Consider the following 22,505-nt stretch of genomic DNA (forward strand, 5'->3'; position numbering starts at 1 on the left):
ATAAAATTTAATAATATAATACTCACGGTCGGCGTATAAGGGAGGCAGAAGCCGCTTGAAGGGGAGGTTGGCGGCCCCTCGTGTTGGGTCGAGGAGGTTGTTACAAGTGGCATCGGCCCGGCGGTAGCGTTCCTGCGGGCAACTCGCGGTCGTGCGCCGCAACGGCCACGCGCAGTACCGTCCGATCGCCGTACCGCTCGTGTCCAGCCGAGGCAAGACGTTCTCCACTTCCCAACGGCTCAACCAGAACCTGAAGGATGGTAAACAATATGTTTAAAGAAGTTACATGAAATTGCTCAGTGGTGAACTCCGACCGGATGGTAACACAGTCCTGGAAGCAGTATGAAAAAAGACAAAAAAATATAAATGAGTTTCATAATTCAAAACCTTGATTCATAAGTCATCTTCAGATGCAAAGGATATAGTATAAGAGCCCGGTGAAAAGAAAAAGTCCGTTCACCCCCATTTTAGATTAATTTAATGTAAACTACATTTAAGCACTAGTCAAAAGTGACCAGTCTGCCAAGTATACTTAAGAGGAATACAAAATGGCGGCTCTATAAAAAAACGTTAGAAATAATATTTTTTCATTCGAAGCTCCATATCTTTGAAACTACCAACAACACTAGAAAACCTAGTAGGACATCATTTAAAGTAGAATAAATTTGCTAAAAGATGAACCCTAACAGAGCTTTTTACGTTCAATAGTTCTCGATATATAGCTTTCTAAAGCTCCAGTGTTTTAGTACAAGAGCCCAAGAGGAGAGAAAAAAGCCAATTATTTCACCCCAATTTTTAATTACTTAATTGAAAATATAATTACGAGTCTAAATTGATGAGTCTGCCAAGTATAGGTAGGGGGAATAAAAAATGACGGCTGTTTCAAAACGATGAAAAAAAATTTCATTCGGAGCTCTATATCATAAAAAGTAGCCACAACACAAAAAAAACCTAAGAGAACGTCATTTAAAGAAGAGTAAATTTGCAAAAAATATGAGCCCTAATAGAGTTATTTATGTTAAATAGTTCTCGATATATAGCATTTTAAAAAGCAACATTTCATAAAAATGTTGAATGGGACGTATTGAGATATCCGTAGTTAGTGAATTTATTTTGAGAAATCTATATATCAAAAACCATTCGACGTACATATTTCTGTTAGTATTCAAATTAAAGCTAGTTTAATGTACTATAAAGCAGTTCATGACATTTACCTTTGCAGGAGCAGTAGTTTTCATATTATTTGCTAAAATAAGTTGATTTATCGTTATTCGGACAAATTTTCATGTGCCAAATTTATATTCATGTGCGAATATCATTAGTGTAATAACTACTACAAAAGTGTAATAAACTACTTTATAGTTAGTTAAATTTCCTTTATTTTGAGTCTGCCAGCAGAAAAGTAAAGCTAATTGAATATACTATTATGTAAGTTTTATATTTGCATATGAAAGTTTTTCCGAACAACTAGAAATCAATTTATTTTAGCAAACATCATGAAAACAGCTACTCCTGCGAAGATAATTTATAGTAGACATTACAGAAACATACGAATAAAAAATTTTTAAAAAACTAAAGATGCCATAAAATCGTGCTCTGGTACCGATGATATTTACAGGATAAATATAAAATGGTTCTATGATTTTAAATATCAAAGAATTGAAAGAGTTTGTTTATCTATTATTTTCCTTGTTATTTATTTCCCTAATTAATTATCAAAAATCTTACTAATACCAAATCTAAGCACAGAAATTTCTGTCGTAAATTCGTAAACGACTTTCTTGCGTTGATTATCGAACTAAATAGCTTAACAATTTAAATACGTATGAGTACATACTAAAAATTTAATCGTTGTAAATTAATTTAAAATTTCGTTATCTACTTAATAACTTAATACGTTTAAACCTATCATTATGATTTTGATAGGTACTGAATATTTCAGAGATATAAAACTTCATGTTCACTATATTATGTCTTTTACCTCCAAACTAAAGTGGGGCATGGTGTTGTTTTCAGCTGCCTAATTTCACCAATTATTGTCACAGGGCTGAGCGTTCTATGTCACTATTTAGAGAACTAATTGTACATCACGGTCATTAAATCAATTTCTATAAAAAGTAGGCATGGTCTCTTTCACTTTTGAGATACAGAAATATTAAATTAGGAAGAACGAAAAAAAAATCTTGGAATAATAGACGCAGTATTTAAAATGACCACTGAGTTGTATTCAAGTTTTAGTGACTTTATTAAATAGATACTAGATTAAATTAATAACCATCTCCTCCACCTCAATATTGAAAGAACAATGTATTCTCCAACAGTATTGCAGTGAAAGGGTTTTTGTTCTGCACCGGCGAGGATTGAATGTGAACCCAATGTATAGTCATATTATACTACAGAAGGCAGTTAGCAAGGGGGATCCTTATTGTTTGAGCGTTTCATTAGCGAACAAATGGTCCTCCTCAGTCTCCTTTTGCTTAATGAACTCTTATCTTCCCACCTACGTCTTCGATACTACGTTGTTTGGCTACAACTGCAAATAAACGAACCCTTCTTGCCATAATGGGTCCGTTACACATATTTTAATATGATTTTGATCAATCGATAGCTTTTAGGAATATGAAAATTAGAGGAAAAATTTTCAAATTGATGAATATAATAATCTGTGATTATATATTATAAAAATTCATTTTATATAGTCAATTAAAATCCAAGAAGGATAAACACTAACTCTGTAGAAGCCTCTCCGACAAGACAAATTCTGTACCAACATTCCTGATTCCCATCTTCGGAACTAATTAGTACGAAAACGAATACAATTATTTAACTTTGGTTTATTGTTTTGATTAATTATCTTATTAAATTACAAATAATAAAAAATCTGGTATGTTTCTGGTATGTTAAAACCTCAAGAATTGAGGGGGGACTGATTTTTACTTTCTTGACCAATTACAAAAATAATAAATTAAAACTAAGTCTACAGCACTGTATGTTTGCTGCATTTTTATTTTTTCAAATTTTAAGAAAGTTATACCTAAACACGAGGTTTTTTTCTCAATCTTCATAAGTGGCCGAGTTTTGGCCTTAAGAAACACCTAATATAACGCCATTTTAGAATAAAAAGGCGGAAGGTAATAACGAGTTCTGAATATTATCTTTAGGTGAACTTAACTTTGGTGCTAAATCTAAAAAAAAAAAAAGTTGGCCCAATGGATTTCGGAGAAAAGTAACGTACGGCAAACACAATTTTTTAATTTATTATTTTCAGAGTTAACAATAGACCATAAATAAGTATTGTGGTCTATCTCCTGAAACTTTAATGGACCAAACTCTATGTATTCATATAAATTTTTTTCTCTCGAGGTAAATAAATGAATCTTCAGTGCCAATCTTCTAAGGAAGCATTTCACCAGCCTGTTTGTCTCTAGGACAGTGAACATTACTACAAGATTTGATACGCGCAGTCCTCTTATTTGTGTCAGTGACGTGGACTCTAACGAAGGCCAAGAAGAATGCAATCCTCATTTTTTAGAGAAAGATATTGCGAAGAATATTTGATCCGTTTAAGGTTGATGACCACTGGAGAAGACGGAAAAATGCGGAAACACAGAAGCTATCTGGAGAAGCTAGTATTATCAGGCTCATAATGATAGAACGTCTTCTCTGGGCTGGGCTGGGCCGAGTACGTTGCCCCGATGAATACGACACCCCAAAACGAATTCTAGATTGATAACTCTACCGGGCAAGAGTGGTAGAGGACGTCCAAAACTGAGATGAGAAGATTGTGTGATAAAATTTAGAATCATAGAATGTTGACGGAATGTATCAAGAAAATTGGGTGTATCAGTTTAGTACAATATTAATTAGAAAACTTTAAATATTGTAGAAAAAAAATCTTAATTTTTGATAAGTAATATGTAGTAACTTATGCAACACTTTTCAACTTTTAAAAAGACAGTGCCTGAGAACTCGAGGTCTGAATGAACTTCGAAGTATATCATATTTATCATGTATTTTATATCATTTATTGAACAATCAATAATGTATCGAATAAATGAAACGTCATTTGTTTATATTATAATTATAAAACCTAATATGATGTTATGTTCCCTATATTTCTTTCATATCTTCCAAGGGACTTCTCCTGTGTGGAGTCTACTGGACAGTACAGGACGAGGTATCACTGCCGAAGATCCAACAAGAGTCTCTTATAAAACATAAGATCTTACTATCAAATTGAAAATTATGATAATTTACGTTTACGTTAGTTGCAATAGAGCCTAATTCGCCAATTAGTCTAGAAAGTAATTTTTTGAATTTTTATTTTAAATACTAATTTAGATCAGTGGGACAGATTTCCAATTTGCAAAGTGTCTCTTTCGAGTCTCAGCGAATAGATTTAAGTGGGCCAACGCGATTCACTATCGGTGGCAAAGACCGGTTTGGACTTCAGCCTCTGCAGATCGCCAAACCTCCCCCTCTTCCGCAGGTCATCACTCAAGAGGAACATCCTGAGAAATGTGGTTGTCGGTCTGCAGAGATTACGGATTCCCGATTCCATTCGGATCATTGACAGGTCCCATCTTCTCAGCTCTCCAAACTGATCAATGAATACTTTATTTCACACTTCATGAATCTCGAGTCTTTTTTTTTCCCCCTACTGTTATTCTCAGTGTTTCCTCGTCGACCCTTGTGTCAGTCATCGGTAAAATAAGAAATGATTTCACCACAGCTGTTTATTTTGTTAGATGTGAACTGAATAGCTAAAAGAATCATATACAATCAAAAGAAATATACGTTAGCACTTTTTAAAATATTATATTTTAAACAAAAATTGACTATTAACAACTATCATTAATTCCATATATAATCTCATAAGTTAAAACGGATTTTTTATTTATTTTACATTAATAGGAAAGATTCTTATTTGATTTTAATACACTAGATTTTTATATACCTAAAGTGTGTTTTTTTTAATAGTTGAAAAAACAACAACTATATAAATTTATAATTTTTTGGGCCTTCACTACACCTAACATGTAAATGTGAAATAGGATTTTAAAAGGCTATTCCAAATTTTTTCGACATCTACTATATTGTATGCATAAAAAAAAAAAAAATTAATTATAATAAAAATAAGTACGGTTTTTATTTTACCAAACTGATAACCTAATTTTAATATAGGGGAGTTACACTAACGTTAATTTTTTTTCCCCCACATTCCGTGTAACTACATATTGGAAGACATCTTTCTTGGTTATGATTGGAAATCCTTGGAAAACTACTATCTGAAACTTGAAAAACAATATTTTTAGACATACGTCTACACGTAATATATATTTATTTAATACCATATAGGCCTGGCGGGCCTTACATGGTTTATATCATAGTTATATTTTCTGTTTTGTTAAACATTGATTGTGGGGAGTTAGTCTAGTGCAAAAGACACCCTTAACTATTTGCAACGCTATAAATATTGTGTAATTGTAAATAATAACGATGAATTATGGAAAAAAAAATTATAAATAAAAAAAAATAACTATACTTAAGAAGAGACAAAAAGAAAAGTATAGTTTTGAATAGTTTAAAATATTGACATTCATAGACTTAACAAAACAAATAATTGACTTCTAATGGGAAAGTCTACACGCAAGTAAAGACGATTGTCTTTAATTTAAAAATTAAAGATTTTTAATAGCAGTTAGATGTTATCATCATTGATTTTAAAAATAAAAAATCCTTTGAAGTACCTTTTATTTCGTTTATTTGGAATAATAAACCATCTCTCATTGCCAGTAGTGATAATATATGAAGGGAGAATTTGATATTATTGTACCTTCGTTGATATTTTCATATTACGCTTTAATTATGGGAGAAAGCTATTTTCACTTCGACTAAAACAGATGGGGGAATTGGAAATATCCGAAGGCGCCCGAACTCTCCCGATCACATTCCGTAGTATGCAGGTTTATTATCTTTTGTTAAACTGCTGTAATCCAGGCAAAGTTAAGTCTCTTTTTACACTACAAGAGAAACCTTTAGTACAAATTTTTATAGCAATACTAGTTGACTCGGCAATGCTTCGCTATTGCTATATTTGAGGATGTCCTTGGATTTAATGAACAATGTGGAAAGTTTGTAATAATTTTATTTATTTAAAATTAAACCTTCACGCATACATTATTATTATTATGATTTGGCAACATTGAACCAACATATGCGATAAAGAACATAACAGACATTTTTAATATGGAAATTAAATTTTAATAGCTATAATTTTTTACTTTTTACCACAAAACTCAATGCTCTATCTATATCTAGTAGTAATATAGAGGAAACCTAGGTCCTACGTAGATTTTGTGAAATTGAAATTATGTACATAACCCAAATTCGCTAAAATATTAGTTGGTGCCTCATAAGGTCCAGTAATTCAAAAATTTATTGTGGACAAAGATTCGACCATTCCATTTTATATATATATAAAAAAAATATTCAAACCAAAATAGTTTAAGTGTTTTTAAAATTGTTTATTTTAAATATTAAATATCACTAATTGCTAATCGTAATAAACCATGAATGAATCTAAACTATGAAAGAATATGATAATTATTGAATAAGAGGTTAGGAGTAAGATGTAAATTTTAGTAAACTGTAGTTATATTTCTTCCATACTTGTATAGAAGAAAAATGTCTTTCAATTTATGACAAAAAATATTATAAGTTCTCTTCTGAAAACTATTGAAATTTTAGTTAGTCGATCTGTCAACTTTAAGGCTCATCAAAATTAGTAAATGATGTAGCATGCTAAGTTAAAGTTGTGTGATGCGCGCACCCTTTTTTTGTCTAGCTGTTGACGTGTGATGTACTGTCTTTGGTCTTCATATATCTTTTTTTGTCCTGATGATGCCTGAATTGGCGAAAAGTTGCATGCTCAGTTATTTACAGGCTAATTCGAGGAACAAATCACTTGAAGCGGACTGTTCCGAATTAGCAGTGAATGTAACACTTAGCTTATTGGGGTTATTAATTAAACCTTAGACTCTATTAGTGGATTGAAGCTTTAATCTACCTGAAGGCTTATCTGCCCATGTCCTAATTGCTCGAGGATAGGGTATCCTCCAGTGACAGAGCCCTAGGTAACAGATGGCAACGGTCCAAGATAGGACGCGCAGTCAGCAGCTAGGGTAAATCGCCACCCCATTAGTGCCTCTTATCTCTACACTAGAGGGGGGGTTCAGCAGGATGGGGGGGGCCTAGGGTGGACCAAAGGCTGAGCCATAGGATCACTTTGTCTTCTACTGATAGGATCCGGATAACTCACTTATCCCTCTTACACCTTGACTTTCCCATCTTTCTTTCCCTGCTTACAAGGATCCTTTTTTTTCGCTTCTGTTCTGTAACTGACCAAGTGAGAAAAACAACTGGTAAAATTTTCGGTTGAGAATGTTTTGCAGACCTTTATAATACCAAATATACATCTGAAATATTAGTAATTTAATGTATAATCTTTTAAATTCCTTGAGAATGATTATTATTGTTTAAATAGAATCAATCGTATCCGAATTAAAACAATATTGCTATGATAGCAAGGTGTAATAGAGTTAAATTCATAATAATTAAAAGTTTAATATTAATAAAATAGTGACAAAATAGGGTAATTTTTATTGAAACTAGTAACTGGGGGAGAATAGCTTGCAAACATTTTTTTTAATAATTTATATGAGTGTAAATTGATTTTAAGATCGATCAAAGGCCGAAACATTAGACATTTGAGAAAATAAAGAATGTTTTAAGACTTTAATTTGGATGCAAATGATTTTATTCAAACATTAATAATTTTTTTATTTTAAATTTATATATAAACCTTTCTTTATATTATTATTATTATTATTTAAAAAATAATGAAAATTATGAGAAATAAGAATCCAAAGATTTCGGATTAAAGGAGTAGAAATGGGAAGATTTTGATTGTATGGTGGAACACAATAGTTCAAGTCTTTCTTTAAGTTTAAATAGGCGTTATGGAGTCATCTATTGGGTGATTAGAGCGCTTTTTAAAATTAATTGTTGTTATCAAAAGATAAATATATTAATTCCAAATATATAAATGAAAAATTTATATTTTTATTGAAATCGGTCATAGTCCCTTACAATTTCCCTTTGAAATAGTCATATTTACCTCTGGATAAAGCAGATATAGAAAAATAAGGATTGGTATTAATGAACAGAGCGTTATTTGCCTCGAACGTAAAGATAAGGATTATTATTCAAATTACATAAATTAAATTTAAAGTTCAGTAATCGGATTAAGATAAATTCCAACAAATCCCATCAAATCACCTTTACCCTTCGTCGTAAACCTACCGACTGCCCTACAGTTTCATTTAATAATGTTACTCTTATCCCTGTCGAACAGATGCGCTACCTTGGACGATTAACCTGGAATCCTCACACCAGACTGAAAAGACAGGAAACTGCACGTCGATTTCGACTATTACAGCACTTACTAGACAAACGGTCTAAACTTCCAACACATTACAAAAGACTGATCTACATGACCGTAATAAGGCCAATCTGAACATATGGAGTTGAGCTTTGGGGCTCCACTAAACCTTCGAATTCCTCTCGTATTCAATCCTTACAATCCAAAATCCTCAATGCTCCATACTTTGTCACAAATAAAATCATACATAAAGACCTTAATGTTCCCTATGTAACCTATCTAGCCCGAATCAGATATCACTCCTTCCATCATAAACTCTCTAACCACTCAAACCTCCTAGTTTCTAATCTTGCATCCTCTTCCATTCCTGACAATCCTCCGAGGCGCCTGAAAAGAAGATGGCAACGAGACCAGCTAATGTAAAATGTCATTAGAGTGCTACCAATGGGTAGTTTCTCTACACGCCTGTAACACTCCAATTTAACTTAGATCATATTTACTAAATGTATTATCATGTACAGTTGTAAATAGCAATAAATAAATGTTAAAAAAAAAATTTCAGTAATCGATTGTTTTCGATATTCATGATTCTGAAGACATGCTGGACCAGTGCCACCAAGGGGGGCAGTAAGTATGGCGGCCGAACAAACCCTTACCAATTAGTAACAATTGTATCAATTTAAATAACACAATTCCTTTAATTAATTTATGAACGCCCCTCCCTCTACTCCTGATTTCGCCAATTATCCTAATAGCCACCGTTATCCAAAGGGGGAACAAGAGGCTCCTTTACTCTTCCCAACTCTTCTCGATTTTCGGGATGACCTCTTGATTCCTAAATGTTCTTGCTTTCAGTAAGGAGTACGAAGACCCGGGACAATTTTCGACTAGAAAAAATCTAGTAAGGTAGGGTGACCACACACGCACACAAAACTGGAATTCGAAAGTTTCCAAGATAACTTAATTCGAAAAACAATTTTTTTTTTTTTTTTACTTCACTTCGGTAAATATCATGAAACCTGCTTATCTAATAGGAAGAAAATCGTTACCAACTACATTTAAAAATATTAAACAGTTTCAATTTGAGCGCTAAAAGATATCTGAACATTTCTTAAGATAAGACTAATTTTCAATTAGAAAAAAATGAATTAGAAATTATAACTGAAAGCTATAGGGGAAAAACTAGTTTATTTCATTTAAGTATCATTTTTTTTAGATCAATTATTTTATATATGCTTGTTTGAGAGTGGTTTAGTTTATTCTTAATTTAAAACAATTTTGATCCTTTTTTCCTCTCAACTTTTATTCTTTCAAATTTCTCCAACATTTCGGCCCTCAGGCCATTCTCAAGGATACCACCTTCAATATGTTTTTTGTTTTATTTAAAAACCTTTTTTTAAGTTGTAAATGTAAGTGAAGGAAGGAAAGTTTTTTGTAAAAAAGTTTTAAATCTAAGATATAAATTTTTTAGAAAAAGTTATATATGACAAGGGCAATTAGTCTGCAATTTTAAGATTTAAAAAGACATGACATCAATATTGAAGGTGGTATCCTTGAGAATGGCCTGAGGGCCGAAACTTTGAAGAAATTTTAAAGAATAAAACTTGAGAGGAAAAAAGGATTAAAATTGTATTAAATTAATAATTTTTGTTTTTAAATGATAACATCGGTTTCTGATAGATATTTTAATGGCGTATACAAAACAAACCAAGAATTAAACTTATTACTTACGTTAAGTGTAAAGAATAGGCAATTCCAAGATCAACTTCGCTTTCTGAATATTTTGGAAAATGTGAGATACTTTGTTTTGTCCTCTGTAGTCTTCAATTTTAAAATAAAAAAGGGAAAAAAATATCTTAAAAATTATAGAAATAATGATAGCTCTAGGAAAGGTCTATTACATTACATTTCACATTTATAATCTGTCTAATATTTTTTCTGTATTTTTTGTTGTAAATTATCTGATTAAAACACGCTTACTCTGGACCCAATAATAGCACTTTATTAAAAAAAATGTCTGAATGATAAATTGATACGCTAGCATTTTTGTTCACAGTCAGTAAAACTAAAATCTTGTCCTGATTTATATACAATTTTTGATCCATTCGTACCACCTTTCGCTCGACAAATCTCCTAAAGTTAAAGTGATTTAGATGGCTAAATCAATAAGAAGGAATCTAGAGGGGGCGGTAAAAAGCGTTTCTCATAATACAAGGGGCTGTTCCACAGCTTGTGACAAATGCTGGGGCCGATTGTGTCCGAGCCCTGCTGACTAGAGGATATTTTTCATCCCTAAACCATGCTGACTGGACTGGACTTCATCTCCCGTAAGTCGACAGTTCGTCCCCCCGGACGTCTTCAAGCCGATAATGAAGGATAACCTACTTCAACCATTCTCATTAAGGATGGTGAGGTAGACATGGGGATTTGTCCTTTTTTTCTAACTTTAAAAAGTCCTAATTATGACAACTGTCAACTCCGAGAAAAAATTATACAGCTGTCTCCCTCCCACTCGGTATGTCATGAGTTTTATTTTTGGTATATGGATAGTAAATTAATGGATAAACTAATACGTTCCATGGCGTAGTCTTAGACTATAGCTAGACTAAACCACCTTAGCTGGACTAATATCAACAACTTACAATGTCACAAGGCAGTCAAAGGGAGAGGACTCAAAAGCATATATAATATATTTCATGCATTATATATGTATGATATACTAATTTATTTTAATAAAGGGTACACAAAAATAAAAAATAAAAATAAACTAATAATATTAATATATAATATAGTTAAATGGATTCCTTATGAAAAATAATGTCTCTAATTATAATTATTATTATTACGGAACCCATCCTCTCCGGACGCTTATTGAAACCGGTGCCTCTGCAGTTCTGAAATTATTAAGACCTACGCCTTACCTCCCTCGGCTACAAACGACCCCAATTATAAATATAAATATAATTAACCTGAGATGGCTTGTCTTTAACAGTTGTAAATATTTTGCTATAAATACATTATAATTATAATTTTGATATGATAGATTGTTTTATTTGTTTCCTTTTTATTTATTTATTTTACATTTGATACAAACTTTATTGGATGTCTATACTATTTATTTAAACATTTTAGTTATACCATACAAACATCATAACTATTTTTTTGTAAACTATTGTAGTCTAATTTATTTTTCAATTTATTATTTCTATGATGTTTTATAACTCCATTATTTTTATTTTTTTTTTTAAATCTTGTATTTTAGTCAAATTCACTAAAGTCTATTCTCTATACCTTTTATGTAATTATAAACTGACATGTCTGAGAATAAATAAAGAATATTATTATCAAAAATAATATTAATTATACCAAGTTCTGGTACTAAATTATTGAGAGTTTTTTATTTTATTTTATTTCATTTTTTTTATTTTTTTTTTTTTTTTACTTATTTATTTATTTTATTTTTTATTTTAGTATGTATGAGATCATTCATCAATATTACCTATTCCCTATAACTGTGTGGCAGATTGTAATATCTATCAATAAATAAATCTATCAAAAAAAAAATTATTAATTAAACAGAAAAATTCTTAATTGGTTTAATTCGGTCGATATATTAAATAATTTAAGGATTCACAAATGCAAAAAAAAAATTATCAATATTTTTCTAATTAATATTTTGAAAATTGAGTTTTCAGCACAGCATGTCATCTCCCTGACATGTAGAAATCGGAATTTCGGTGTATAGTTTCATTTGTTAATTACTTGAACGATTCTCATCAGAACCCTTCCAGGAAAAAGAAAAAAAAAAGAAAAAGGGAAGTTCCCTTTGAGTCATAACCCATAAAGGTTATTATTTGCAAAAGACTTGATGCATGAGCGAACCTGAAAAATACAATTGCTCAGTTGGTTGGTTTTCAATAATGGTAGTTGTTTCTTTTATTTATTTAGGCTCTATAGGGTTCGTAGCCCTCTTTCGCTCTCTTCTCAAGCCCTTGAGTAATTATTCAAGGGGTCAGGTGTTGACAGAGGGCCCTTGTAGCTGTTAAACAATGTAATTAGAACTGTGGCTCAGTCGGAGAAGGAGGAGTTTCTGTTTGAAGATTAGATCCGGGATGCTGGTATCTCCTGTCTACAGTTCATTATCTGTCACAGCATCATGCTGGGTCTGGGTAGTATTTAAGGAGGAAGAATAGGTACTATTAGGTTCTATTCCCAAGGGGTTTAAGTGCAATATTAATTATTTAAACTGTCCAAAGATAAAAAATCAGACTATCCCATTCAATATACCAACTCGATCCATTGCTGAGGACACATCGATAGAAGGATGCCCAACGGCCCACTCATGCAACAGAAACATATAAACCTAAACATTATTCGACTGATGCTTCAACATTCAACTTCAACTCTTCTAATATGGCCACTAACGATCCACGCAAATATAATAATAATTCTATATTTATTCCTTTAGAATAATCTAATAGGTATTTAAAATTTTAGTGCCTTAGAATAAAATACAGAAATTCAAAAATTAAAATTAAAATATCTTTAGTAATAATAAATTGGGAAAAAAATGAGAATAATAATTAACAAAAAGAAAAAACACAATAACATGCGTTTAAAGTATTATTTTAGACAATAACGTTTTCCTTTAGATGTAAAAAAAAATAAATAAAAAGGAGACAAAGAAAAATATCATATAAATCTTAAAGTAACTACTTAACTTCTAGTCTTGGGCCGCCCATAGCTCAGTGGTTAAGGCACAGTCTTACCTATTTTTGATGTATATTGGCGGTGCCGGTTCGAATCCGGCCTTGGGACGTTAACTTTTTTCATTGAGTGGCGGTCCCACAAAATGAAGAACTTTGACCCAACAACCATGGTTAGGCAGTATAGGACTCCAATGGGGGTCTTGGCCAGAAAAAAAAAATCTTCTAATCAAATTAATTGAAAAAACAATAAATATAATTAACAAGAAAGAACAACTAATTCATCATTTCAATTAGGAATCAATGAAGTCTATTAAGTTCTTATGATTGGAGAATTTTTTTTTCTGGAAGGAAAAGGGAAGGGCAAGTGTCGCATATTTCTTGGGTTTTTTTTTAAATGCCATAAACTGACCTAATTTTTTTTATTACTATTTTTTTTTTTTTTGGGTGGGAGGATTTTTCATACTGTAGTACTTCAGCTTTAACACTTGGTGTGGACTGAAAGTGGCCTCTTTTACATAAACAACTTTAAAAATCACACAAATTTAAATTATCACGTTTACTAACTAAACCCAATCCTAGGCGTTATCTAAAATATAATAAAACATCTGAAAAGAATATAGTTTTTGAAGTTGAAAATCTTCAGACCCATCAATCGTCCACTCTGGTGTCAGTAATAAAACATAATATTCACAATATACAGGACCACATTCAAACTTCATATACAATATTCTAGTGTAAAAAAAAAAAAAATTAAAATTATTCAATCCTATTAACAACCTAAATTAATCAAGTTTTGAATCATTGGTAATTTCAATATCAAATTGAAAGTAACAATAATTTTAAAATTCATTAATTAAATAAAAATAAGAAACCTTCTACGCCTTTGGTTCCCCTCTAGTATAGAAGATATGAAAGTATCATATCATCAATTATACACGAATATATTATTCTTCTATTTGATTAGAATATTAGAAAAATAAATTTTAAACATTATGGCGCACCCTTTATTTGTTCTTTACTATACTTTGTCTGCATATTACGGTAATATGATTCAAAACATCGATAACCCGTACTAATTGAGACAAGCACTAAGACATTGGTGTCCATTGTTACCCGGTAGTGTTGATGCTAAAAACGTAAGTTGATCTATTTCGATTAGTCGATTAGATCTTTATCTCGAGATATTAATACAATCGAATCCTTAGACGGAAGGAGTAGAACGGCCATTGTGGAAGGGGTCCCCCTTCCTAGGGGAAGAACAATGCCCGCGTTATGAATGACTCTAATTTCACGATAAATTTTGATGGCCCTTTTGCCAGCGATGAAAGAAGAAAGAAATTGATGGGCTAATTAGCTCGGAGGCAAAATGTCCTATTTTAAAAATGAATAGATGGCGGCCTTCGATCCTTCTTGGAACATTGCAGAGATAACATTATTTTTTATTTGCAGCCTGATGCCCCCGTTCGACAACAAGTTCCGTATCGTCTAACTGTCTGCTAATTGACAACTCCTGTTCTCATCGATAGTGGTAATCGGTAAATCTGATCGAAATTTATATCGAGTCCAGAAAAGAAATGTATCCGGAAGTTAGTCTAGTTCATATCGTGACCAGGGGTACATTTAAATTTTGGGCGCCAAAAATGTTTACTGGTACTCTTCATATCATCTGAAGGGTGGTTCGGCAATTTTCCATATTCTTTATGATAACTTTAATTTTACTTCATAATAAATTAACTCGCAAAATAATTTAAATATCAAATATTTGTAGTTTGGGCAAATTAAGTAAACTAAATTTACCAAAAACGTATTAGAATTAAGTTTACCATTTACCGTTTACCATACATCATTGACTGTTTGGCTTTGAACAAATATTGAATAAATTAAATTAAAATATTTTTCTGTGCTACACTAGTGATATGGCCGATCAAAATTCTAAATCCAACATATCCAAGAAGCTAAACATTTAAAAGTTTACTCTAAATTTTAAAATTAACGTAACAAACATTAAATTCGTAACGTATTTCATGTTGTTTGAATAATGATAATAATTTATACATATAAATTAAAAATATTTTCCTCAAATCGTGGATATATACCAACAACATAATAATAATATTATGTCCTAACAAAATATATATGTTACAATCATTATAAAAAGTTTATTTTTAATTATTAGGAGAACAATAATAGTAATAATTTTTATTTATAACACAGTAAAAGTATTTTTTATAGTCCGGCAGTTGGCGTAGAGTAATTCTTAATTACTGAAATTATTGTGAGCTGTGATTGCCAACGAACTTCATAGGAGTACATCGGTAAATTGATTTTTCCTTACTATTTTTTTTTTTTTTTTTTTTTTTAAATGAACGAATTCCATTTTTCCTTCAAGGCTCGATGAGCTATTACATTAGTGAAACTGATAAAGAGATGAACGAAAATAGATTTCGGGTAATGACATGAAATTTGCTTTGTCATCATTGAAACACTAGACAAGATCTAATTATGTTTTATCAATAGGTGTCTCGGTGAATATCTTCAAAACATTGTAAAATACAGAAGAGTCTATACTGAAGTATAAGATCATAAGACATTTGTATCTCTAATATCTTTGTTACATAACTGGTTCTGATCTAAGTAAAATAATCTTAATTTAATTTTGGATATAGGATAATTATAGAGACTTAATATATTGTAAATTTCATATTTTTTGAGGACTGAGGGTTCTAGGCGATGGACGAAGTAGAAACTCCGAAATATTTAGAAGAAAGACGTCAAGTTGAAAAAATCATACTAACCGAATACGTATGAGTTGGAAACATAATGTTGCTGCAAACAGCATTAAAGGAATCAACTAAGAGATGCTTGAGGTTGAACAGCCTTCTTGAAACACAACATGAAAAACACATGTGGAAATAGCCGAGACCGAATTTTCATCCAAAAAAAACCTTAAAACGTTCTTTGAAAAATTTTAAAATACACAATTAAATAAGTCAAACATTAAATATATTTGTTTAATGCACTGTTGAGTTATCGACAAAAACTTTAACAGTTATATAAATAAAATAAATAATAATGATGAATGAGATATGTTTTCAAACATAATTGTTTTTTTACAAAAAATATTTTTTAACTAAAGCAAAAGATAAAAAAATGATTTAGTTTATGAAAAAATAATGTATTTAGTTATAAAAAAAAGTTTTTTGTTTAATTAGATATTTATTTTAGTTAAAATAATCTCTTTAAATTTAAATAAAATATTAAATTTATGACATACATTTACCCAAGATAAAAGTTGATTTTATTTTAATACACTAATTCGGATAATCATAAGGAGAACTATTTCATAATTAAGGAAAACTAGATATAAAATTGCATAAAAATCTGATATCATGTATAGACATATTTCTTATGTTCTTCTTTAAAAGTATCAATACAATAAAACCCAATTAACATTTTTTTTCTTCAAAGTTCCCATATCAAATTGAACATAAACTGAATGAAATTAGTAATCACTAATTCAACAACAATAAAATTAAAAAGTTCTTAACATATAGATGAAAAAATAATAATAGTAAGTTTATCTTAAAAACACAAAAGAGTACGAAAACTCACAAAAAGCCCCAAAAAAAATATTTTTAAATATCATTAGATGTTAAATCATAACCTTGGGTCAAATACCTGTCAATTGCTAACCAGTAATCGTTTAACCAATTCAGTTGTCATGAAAACACAAAAGACATTAATTACATAATTGCATAATTACATAAATGCAGACAAGATATCTCAAATCACAGCTTTCTCAATATTTGTTGAGGACTCTTGGAATGTTATGCAGTCCAGGGATCATTGATCTTTTTTAGACTGTTGATATGAGATTTGTTATCTTCAGTCTAAGTTTATGCGATTTTGTATTTTCTGTCTTGATGATTCTTAAAATGACGAAAAGTAAAATGGTTAGTGATTTTCTGATTATTGGGAGACTTGAGAATTTCATTCAAGTCAATAACATCCTATAGAAACCTATTAAGATTCATTTTCGAAACGATAGTATTAAGTAAAGATTAAAATTGAATTTGAATCATAATTGTCAGCTAAAGTAAAATTAAATAAATCATTTCTCTAAGATACAGTACAAACGAACTAATAGATGCTATTCATTAATTGTCATATAATTTTATAAATGTTTGACAATATATGTGGGATATATTTGACATTATATGGGACACTTGTGACAATCTTAAAAACAAGATGTTTATTTTCCTTTTTACTTGAGCTCAACCAAATTATCAGATTGATAAAATTGTGAAATAATAATCCCACAATTTTGTTAATATTATGTTATTATGTCGCCTATTATTTTAATAATGTTAATAATAATATAGGCGTAAATTTGGTTCAGGCACGGGTAGATAGCCAAATTTTCCTGAAGTATATTTAACTCCTATTAACCAGGGATTAACTCCAATATAACGGACACCCATGTGGTAGATGATTCTGTCCGTTATACGAAGGTGTTCGTTAAGAAGCAATACACAGAGAAATTATTCACAGAATAAATTTATTCAATCATGCTGCCCAAATACATCGGGTTGCTACATTACACAGCATACTGATCAATCCGTGATCGGACATATACAAATTTATAAATTACATTTTTTTGATATGATACAATATAATAGAAAGTAGTTCAAGCTCTAATATTAATATAATATAATAACTCCAAAAAAAAATGAAAACAGTTTGTTTTTATTATTTAAGAAAAAATCATACTTTTTTTTACTCCAAGAAGAATTCTTTCGAAATGTTAATAGAACAGTCTTTTGATTATACACTTATTTTGTTTAAATGGTATATAGATTTTATGGACTTAAGAGATATTACTGTTTAAGCGGCGATATATTTTTTTTCAACAAATACTACATTCATTATGAAAAATGTTCTAATGTATTAGACAAAAAAACAGAATTGTGTACTTTTTTTGTGACCTCCTTCCTGGTCATTCCATACGGGAGGGTTATTTAGAGGTGGTAACCAACTTATTCTAAGCATGGTGGGGGTCAATTTTTCATTTTGTGGGACCGCAACAGAAATAAAAAAAGTCCAATCCCCAGACGGGATTCGATCCGGCACCATTACAGTCATGAGGCAGTCGCTTAACTCCCTCAGCTACATATAGCCCTCTAGAATTGCGTACTTATAACTTTATTATAAAATAAGTCACCCACAAATTTAGCTCTAGAACCGTGAATCTTACATACTTTTTTTTTTATTTCTTTTTTTTTTTTTTTTTATGTTTGTCCATTATTGAGAAGTGAAAAGTACTGATAGAAAAACAAAATGGTGTCCACAAAAAAAAAAAAAAAAAATCAGAACCACTGCTCTAAGTCATTATTGGAAAACATTCCAGAAACGTAAATTGTAAAAAAAAAAAAAAAATTAAATTGAGTAAGTAGATATATTGGCACCTAATTAAAAAATTGTTTAGCAAAAAAACCAGGGAAATCCGTTTTTGAAATTATATCTATCTGTACTACTGGATTGATTTTAAATAAATTTAAAGAGACGTCTTAGTTTTTCTGCCACTTATAAATTTATATTATTACCAAATAAGTATACTTCATAATTATAAAATTATGCTTTATTTCCTACCTCCTAGCAATTATCCTAGATGTCTCCTGTAGCGCTGTACCTAGCTGTGCAATGCTCAGGTCTGTCACTTGCCTGGCAGGGAACCTCAGACCCACCTTCTCTTTCGCCAGGCTGAAAGCTTCTTCTACATCTTCGTAGCGTAAGCATACATCTCTGCCCCTGAAGAAACTCAAGTTATAGTTGTTTGGATTTATAAATAATATTTTCACCCAATGATTTAATTCTAATACGCAACACCACATGTTCACCTTCGTTACCTCTAAAAGTTTTTGAAATTACAGTGGTATATGCCCTTTTTTTCGTATTTTTCTTCGGGTAATTTTTTTTTAAACATATTACTATAATTATACATTACTCCATTTTTTTACTTTCTCATACTTTTTGTTAATAATTGAGAGAAAAAATAAACCAAAATAAATTTTTTTTTAAACTTTATTTAATTGATAATTGATTACAATCTGCCACACTATTGTGGGCAATAGGTAATAGTGATGAATTATCACATTCATACTAAAATAAAATAAAATAAAAATGAAAATAAATAAATAAAATCTCTCTTAAAATATATACAAACAGAAGGATAAAGAAAATGAAAATAATCAAACTATGTGTAGGAAAATATAAATAAATAAAATAAAAATAATATAATATCTAGTCACATTTACACCCATAGATACAATATTTACACAATCGACCTGAGGATCCCTGAGCCCACTCTATTCCCCAAACAGAAAATTAAACACGTAAATACTTATTAGTATATTATAGTTGACAATTTTATGTGGGTTTTAGATATTGATTTAAAAATGGATGGCTCTCCATTAAGGAATCGCCGATTATGAAATATATTGACATTGTATAGACAAAAACATTCTTATAGAGTTTTTTTTTTAACTTTCCATTTTTAAAGTTATATACATTTTAAAAAATTTAAGGAATAGGTCTTACTAGGTAAAGTAGTTTTAAGCAAGACCTATCTTTTATATTATTAAATTTTAATGGGTTTAACATACTTATATTATTTAACACGCTATCTACTTGAAAATGCATGGATCATGTTACCATTTTGTTGTATAGTAATTGATAAAAACATTAAATAAAAAAAAAAGAAATCTGATAATAGAATAAATTAATGATATTTGAAATTTTAAAAACGTACATGTTTTTTATAGATTAATTAAATTAAATCTGTACCGCTACACAAGGGTCAGGGGGTTCAGTACTTAGTAAAGAAGTACTGTTACTAGACCAACGGTTGTGCAAGGAGGTGATTTGGTCAGAATCACGCTCCACCCCCAGACTTTTACTCAATTAAGGGTGACCAATTTAGGAGGCTGGAAGAACCTCAGGAGGGCTCCAGAACCCACAGGAGTTGACTCAAGGCTACAGTGTAACAGAAAACCTACAGTGTCCTTTGCGTTAGTAATCACGTATCAGATACTTTTAATTATTAACTTAAGATATCAGAAACATTTGATTATTAACTTAACTCTAAATATTTTAATTTATAGCACTACCAGAACTCGAAATAAAAATGTCGATTACCTAAAATAATTTTTATTCCTTTCGAACATTACTTGGTGGGCTTGAACTGGAACAAACAATTTGTCGTGCGCTATCTTACATCGCAAAATATAGCGTACGTAGAGGGTGAAATTAAAATACATGTAACTTATTCTAGACATAACAAGCTAATAGAGTGTTTACAATATATTTATCTATCACAATTCTTTGTACAGTAATAAATAAATATATAGATACTATAAATAGTAAATTGAACATGTCTGACTCATTAAACAACTGAAGACCAGTACTGTAGAATCGTACAAAATTCTATACAATTTCAAGATTTCAATAGAATTCATATATTAACATCAATGATTTAATTTAATAAGAACAGAATTTTTTAAAAAAGTTAGTGGTTGAAAAATCCATTTTTATAATCAATTTAAATTTTGATAACTATACGACAAAGTAAGATGTAAGTGAAATATATATTGTAAATTATACATAATCAATTTTAAATTAATCTATTCCGGCTATGATATCATGTAATTATATTTTCTATGAATTGTTGTATTTCTTTTGTTAATAAAATGATAGCCAAAAACGTCTGACATCGTGATTTTAAATTACAATTATTTAGAAAAAATTGTACCTATAATTATTAAATTATTTTATAACAATAATAAGACATATAAATGACCCATAAGACAACTGAAACCGAGCCTAATTTGGGTCATTTACCTTATTTATTATTTAATGCTTATATAGCATATATTAATATATAATTAATTATATATCATGTAATTAACTTACGTGACGACTGCTCCAGCCGAAGATAGTACAATTGCGCAGTCCTTATTTTTAAAAATTTCTGAACAAATGCTATTCTGGACAAGGACCAATAAAGTTACTGTGCTCAGCCACCTGAAAAATGCAGCAATGTGTATTTCAAATCCAAGGATTATTAATAAATAATAAATTAATATGTTGAAACAATTTATCTATAAGTATCGATATAAGGATATACTGAGAGGTAATGAGGGAAGTAAGGATTAAAATAATAGAGGAAATTAGAAAGGTGAAACATTAGCTAATGAAGTAGCAAAGAGTCTGTCCACTCCTCAAACGCTCACTCGCGGTTCAGGGTTTATCTAACTTTATTTGTGGCATAGCTCTATTTTATGAGAAAATTACAGAATTTAAAACATACGTTCTATCATTTTCCAATGAATGAAAAAATCAAAATTATAATCAACTTAGACTTGCCAAACTAAGAACCAAGGAGTTGAAAAACATCTTCGCGAGTCTCTAAGATAGTACCTGAAAACGATCATATATTTTTATATAATTTTTTTTTCGATTTAAGTTTTGTTTATTTATTATTTAATTTATAACAGTATGGATTTAGTTGAGCGATATAATTCAAGGAGAGGTTAGTTGGGGTGCAGTTAAAAAAGAAAATATACCGATAATTAAAACTTATTTTTAGTCTGGACTAACGTTTCGGCCTAAGTTTTAGTCCTTCATCAGAACTATTAATCCTAGTAAGAGGTTAAAGAGAGGCAGGTCTATATCTAGAAAGACCAGGGAGTATTTTCTTAGAAATTTCGAAGACGTAATAAAAACCCCTTCACACTTTAAAATTATGCGTTAAAACATATTTGGGCTATTGTTTTCGGTACTTAGATACAAAGTATTGATAAAATAGATGTACGAGATATGAGAAGTACCCAGAAATAAATTGGTAAAGGGATTTATTCCAGAAAACTCTAAAAAGTAATACAAAATAAAGTAAACACACACAATTATTTCTAATAATTTTAAGAACCTCCTGTCACATCTTTAAGACTCGACACGCTAGGAGCGCCACCTCCCGTACATCACTAAAGAAGAAGAGGACCAACTTACCACGACATGACGACCGGTTGGACAACTCCTGAAGACCTGCGAAGAGCTGGCATACCCCCGCCACGAGGATACTTCCCTCCACCCGGATCCGATCTTATGGTCCTACTTAGACCCTACTCTAATATTATTCCTCATGCATGAGGATAAAAATAAACTAATGTTATCTCTAATCTGATTGGTCTAATTGGAGGAGCTGTCCTGTCTAGAAGTTGCGACTAAACGTTACCGAGAAACTGGTTCGATTCAGGCCGTGCAAAATGACTTCACCCTTCTTCGCTAAGATAATTGAG

General features: G+C 30.6%; 1 protein-coding gene across 1 annotated transcript in view; it reads right to left on the bottom strand.

Moving 5' to 3' along the window:
* The window catches only part of LOC106680469 (myeloperoxidase), a 128,648-nt gene extending 106,425 nt beyond the window's left edge, over window positions 1-22,223 (bottom strand). The window contains exons 1-4 of the mRNA XM_024359259.2: window positions 22,216-22,223; window positions 21,121-21,231; window positions 18,802-18,960; window positions 27-250 (exon numbers count right to left, since the gene is read on the bottom strand). Coding sequence (XP_024215027.2) covers window positions 27-250; window positions 18,802-18,960; window positions 21,121-21,231; window positions 22,216-22,223 — 502 coding nt within the window. The remainder of the gene's footprint in view (window positions 1-26; window positions 251-18,801; window positions 18,961-21,120; window positions 21,232-22,215) is intronic.
* Window positions 22,224-22,505: the final 282 nt, after the last annotated feature.

Source organism: Halyomorpha halys, unplaced genomic scaffold (genome assembly GCF_000696795.3).
Source record: "Halyomorpha halys isolate HHAL.00 unplaced genomic scaffold, Hhal_1.1 Scaffold263.1, whole genome shotgun sequence".
Taxonomy (NCBI): Eukaryota; Metazoa; Arthropoda; class Insecta; order Hemiptera; family Pentatomidae; genus Halyomorpha; species Halyomorpha halys.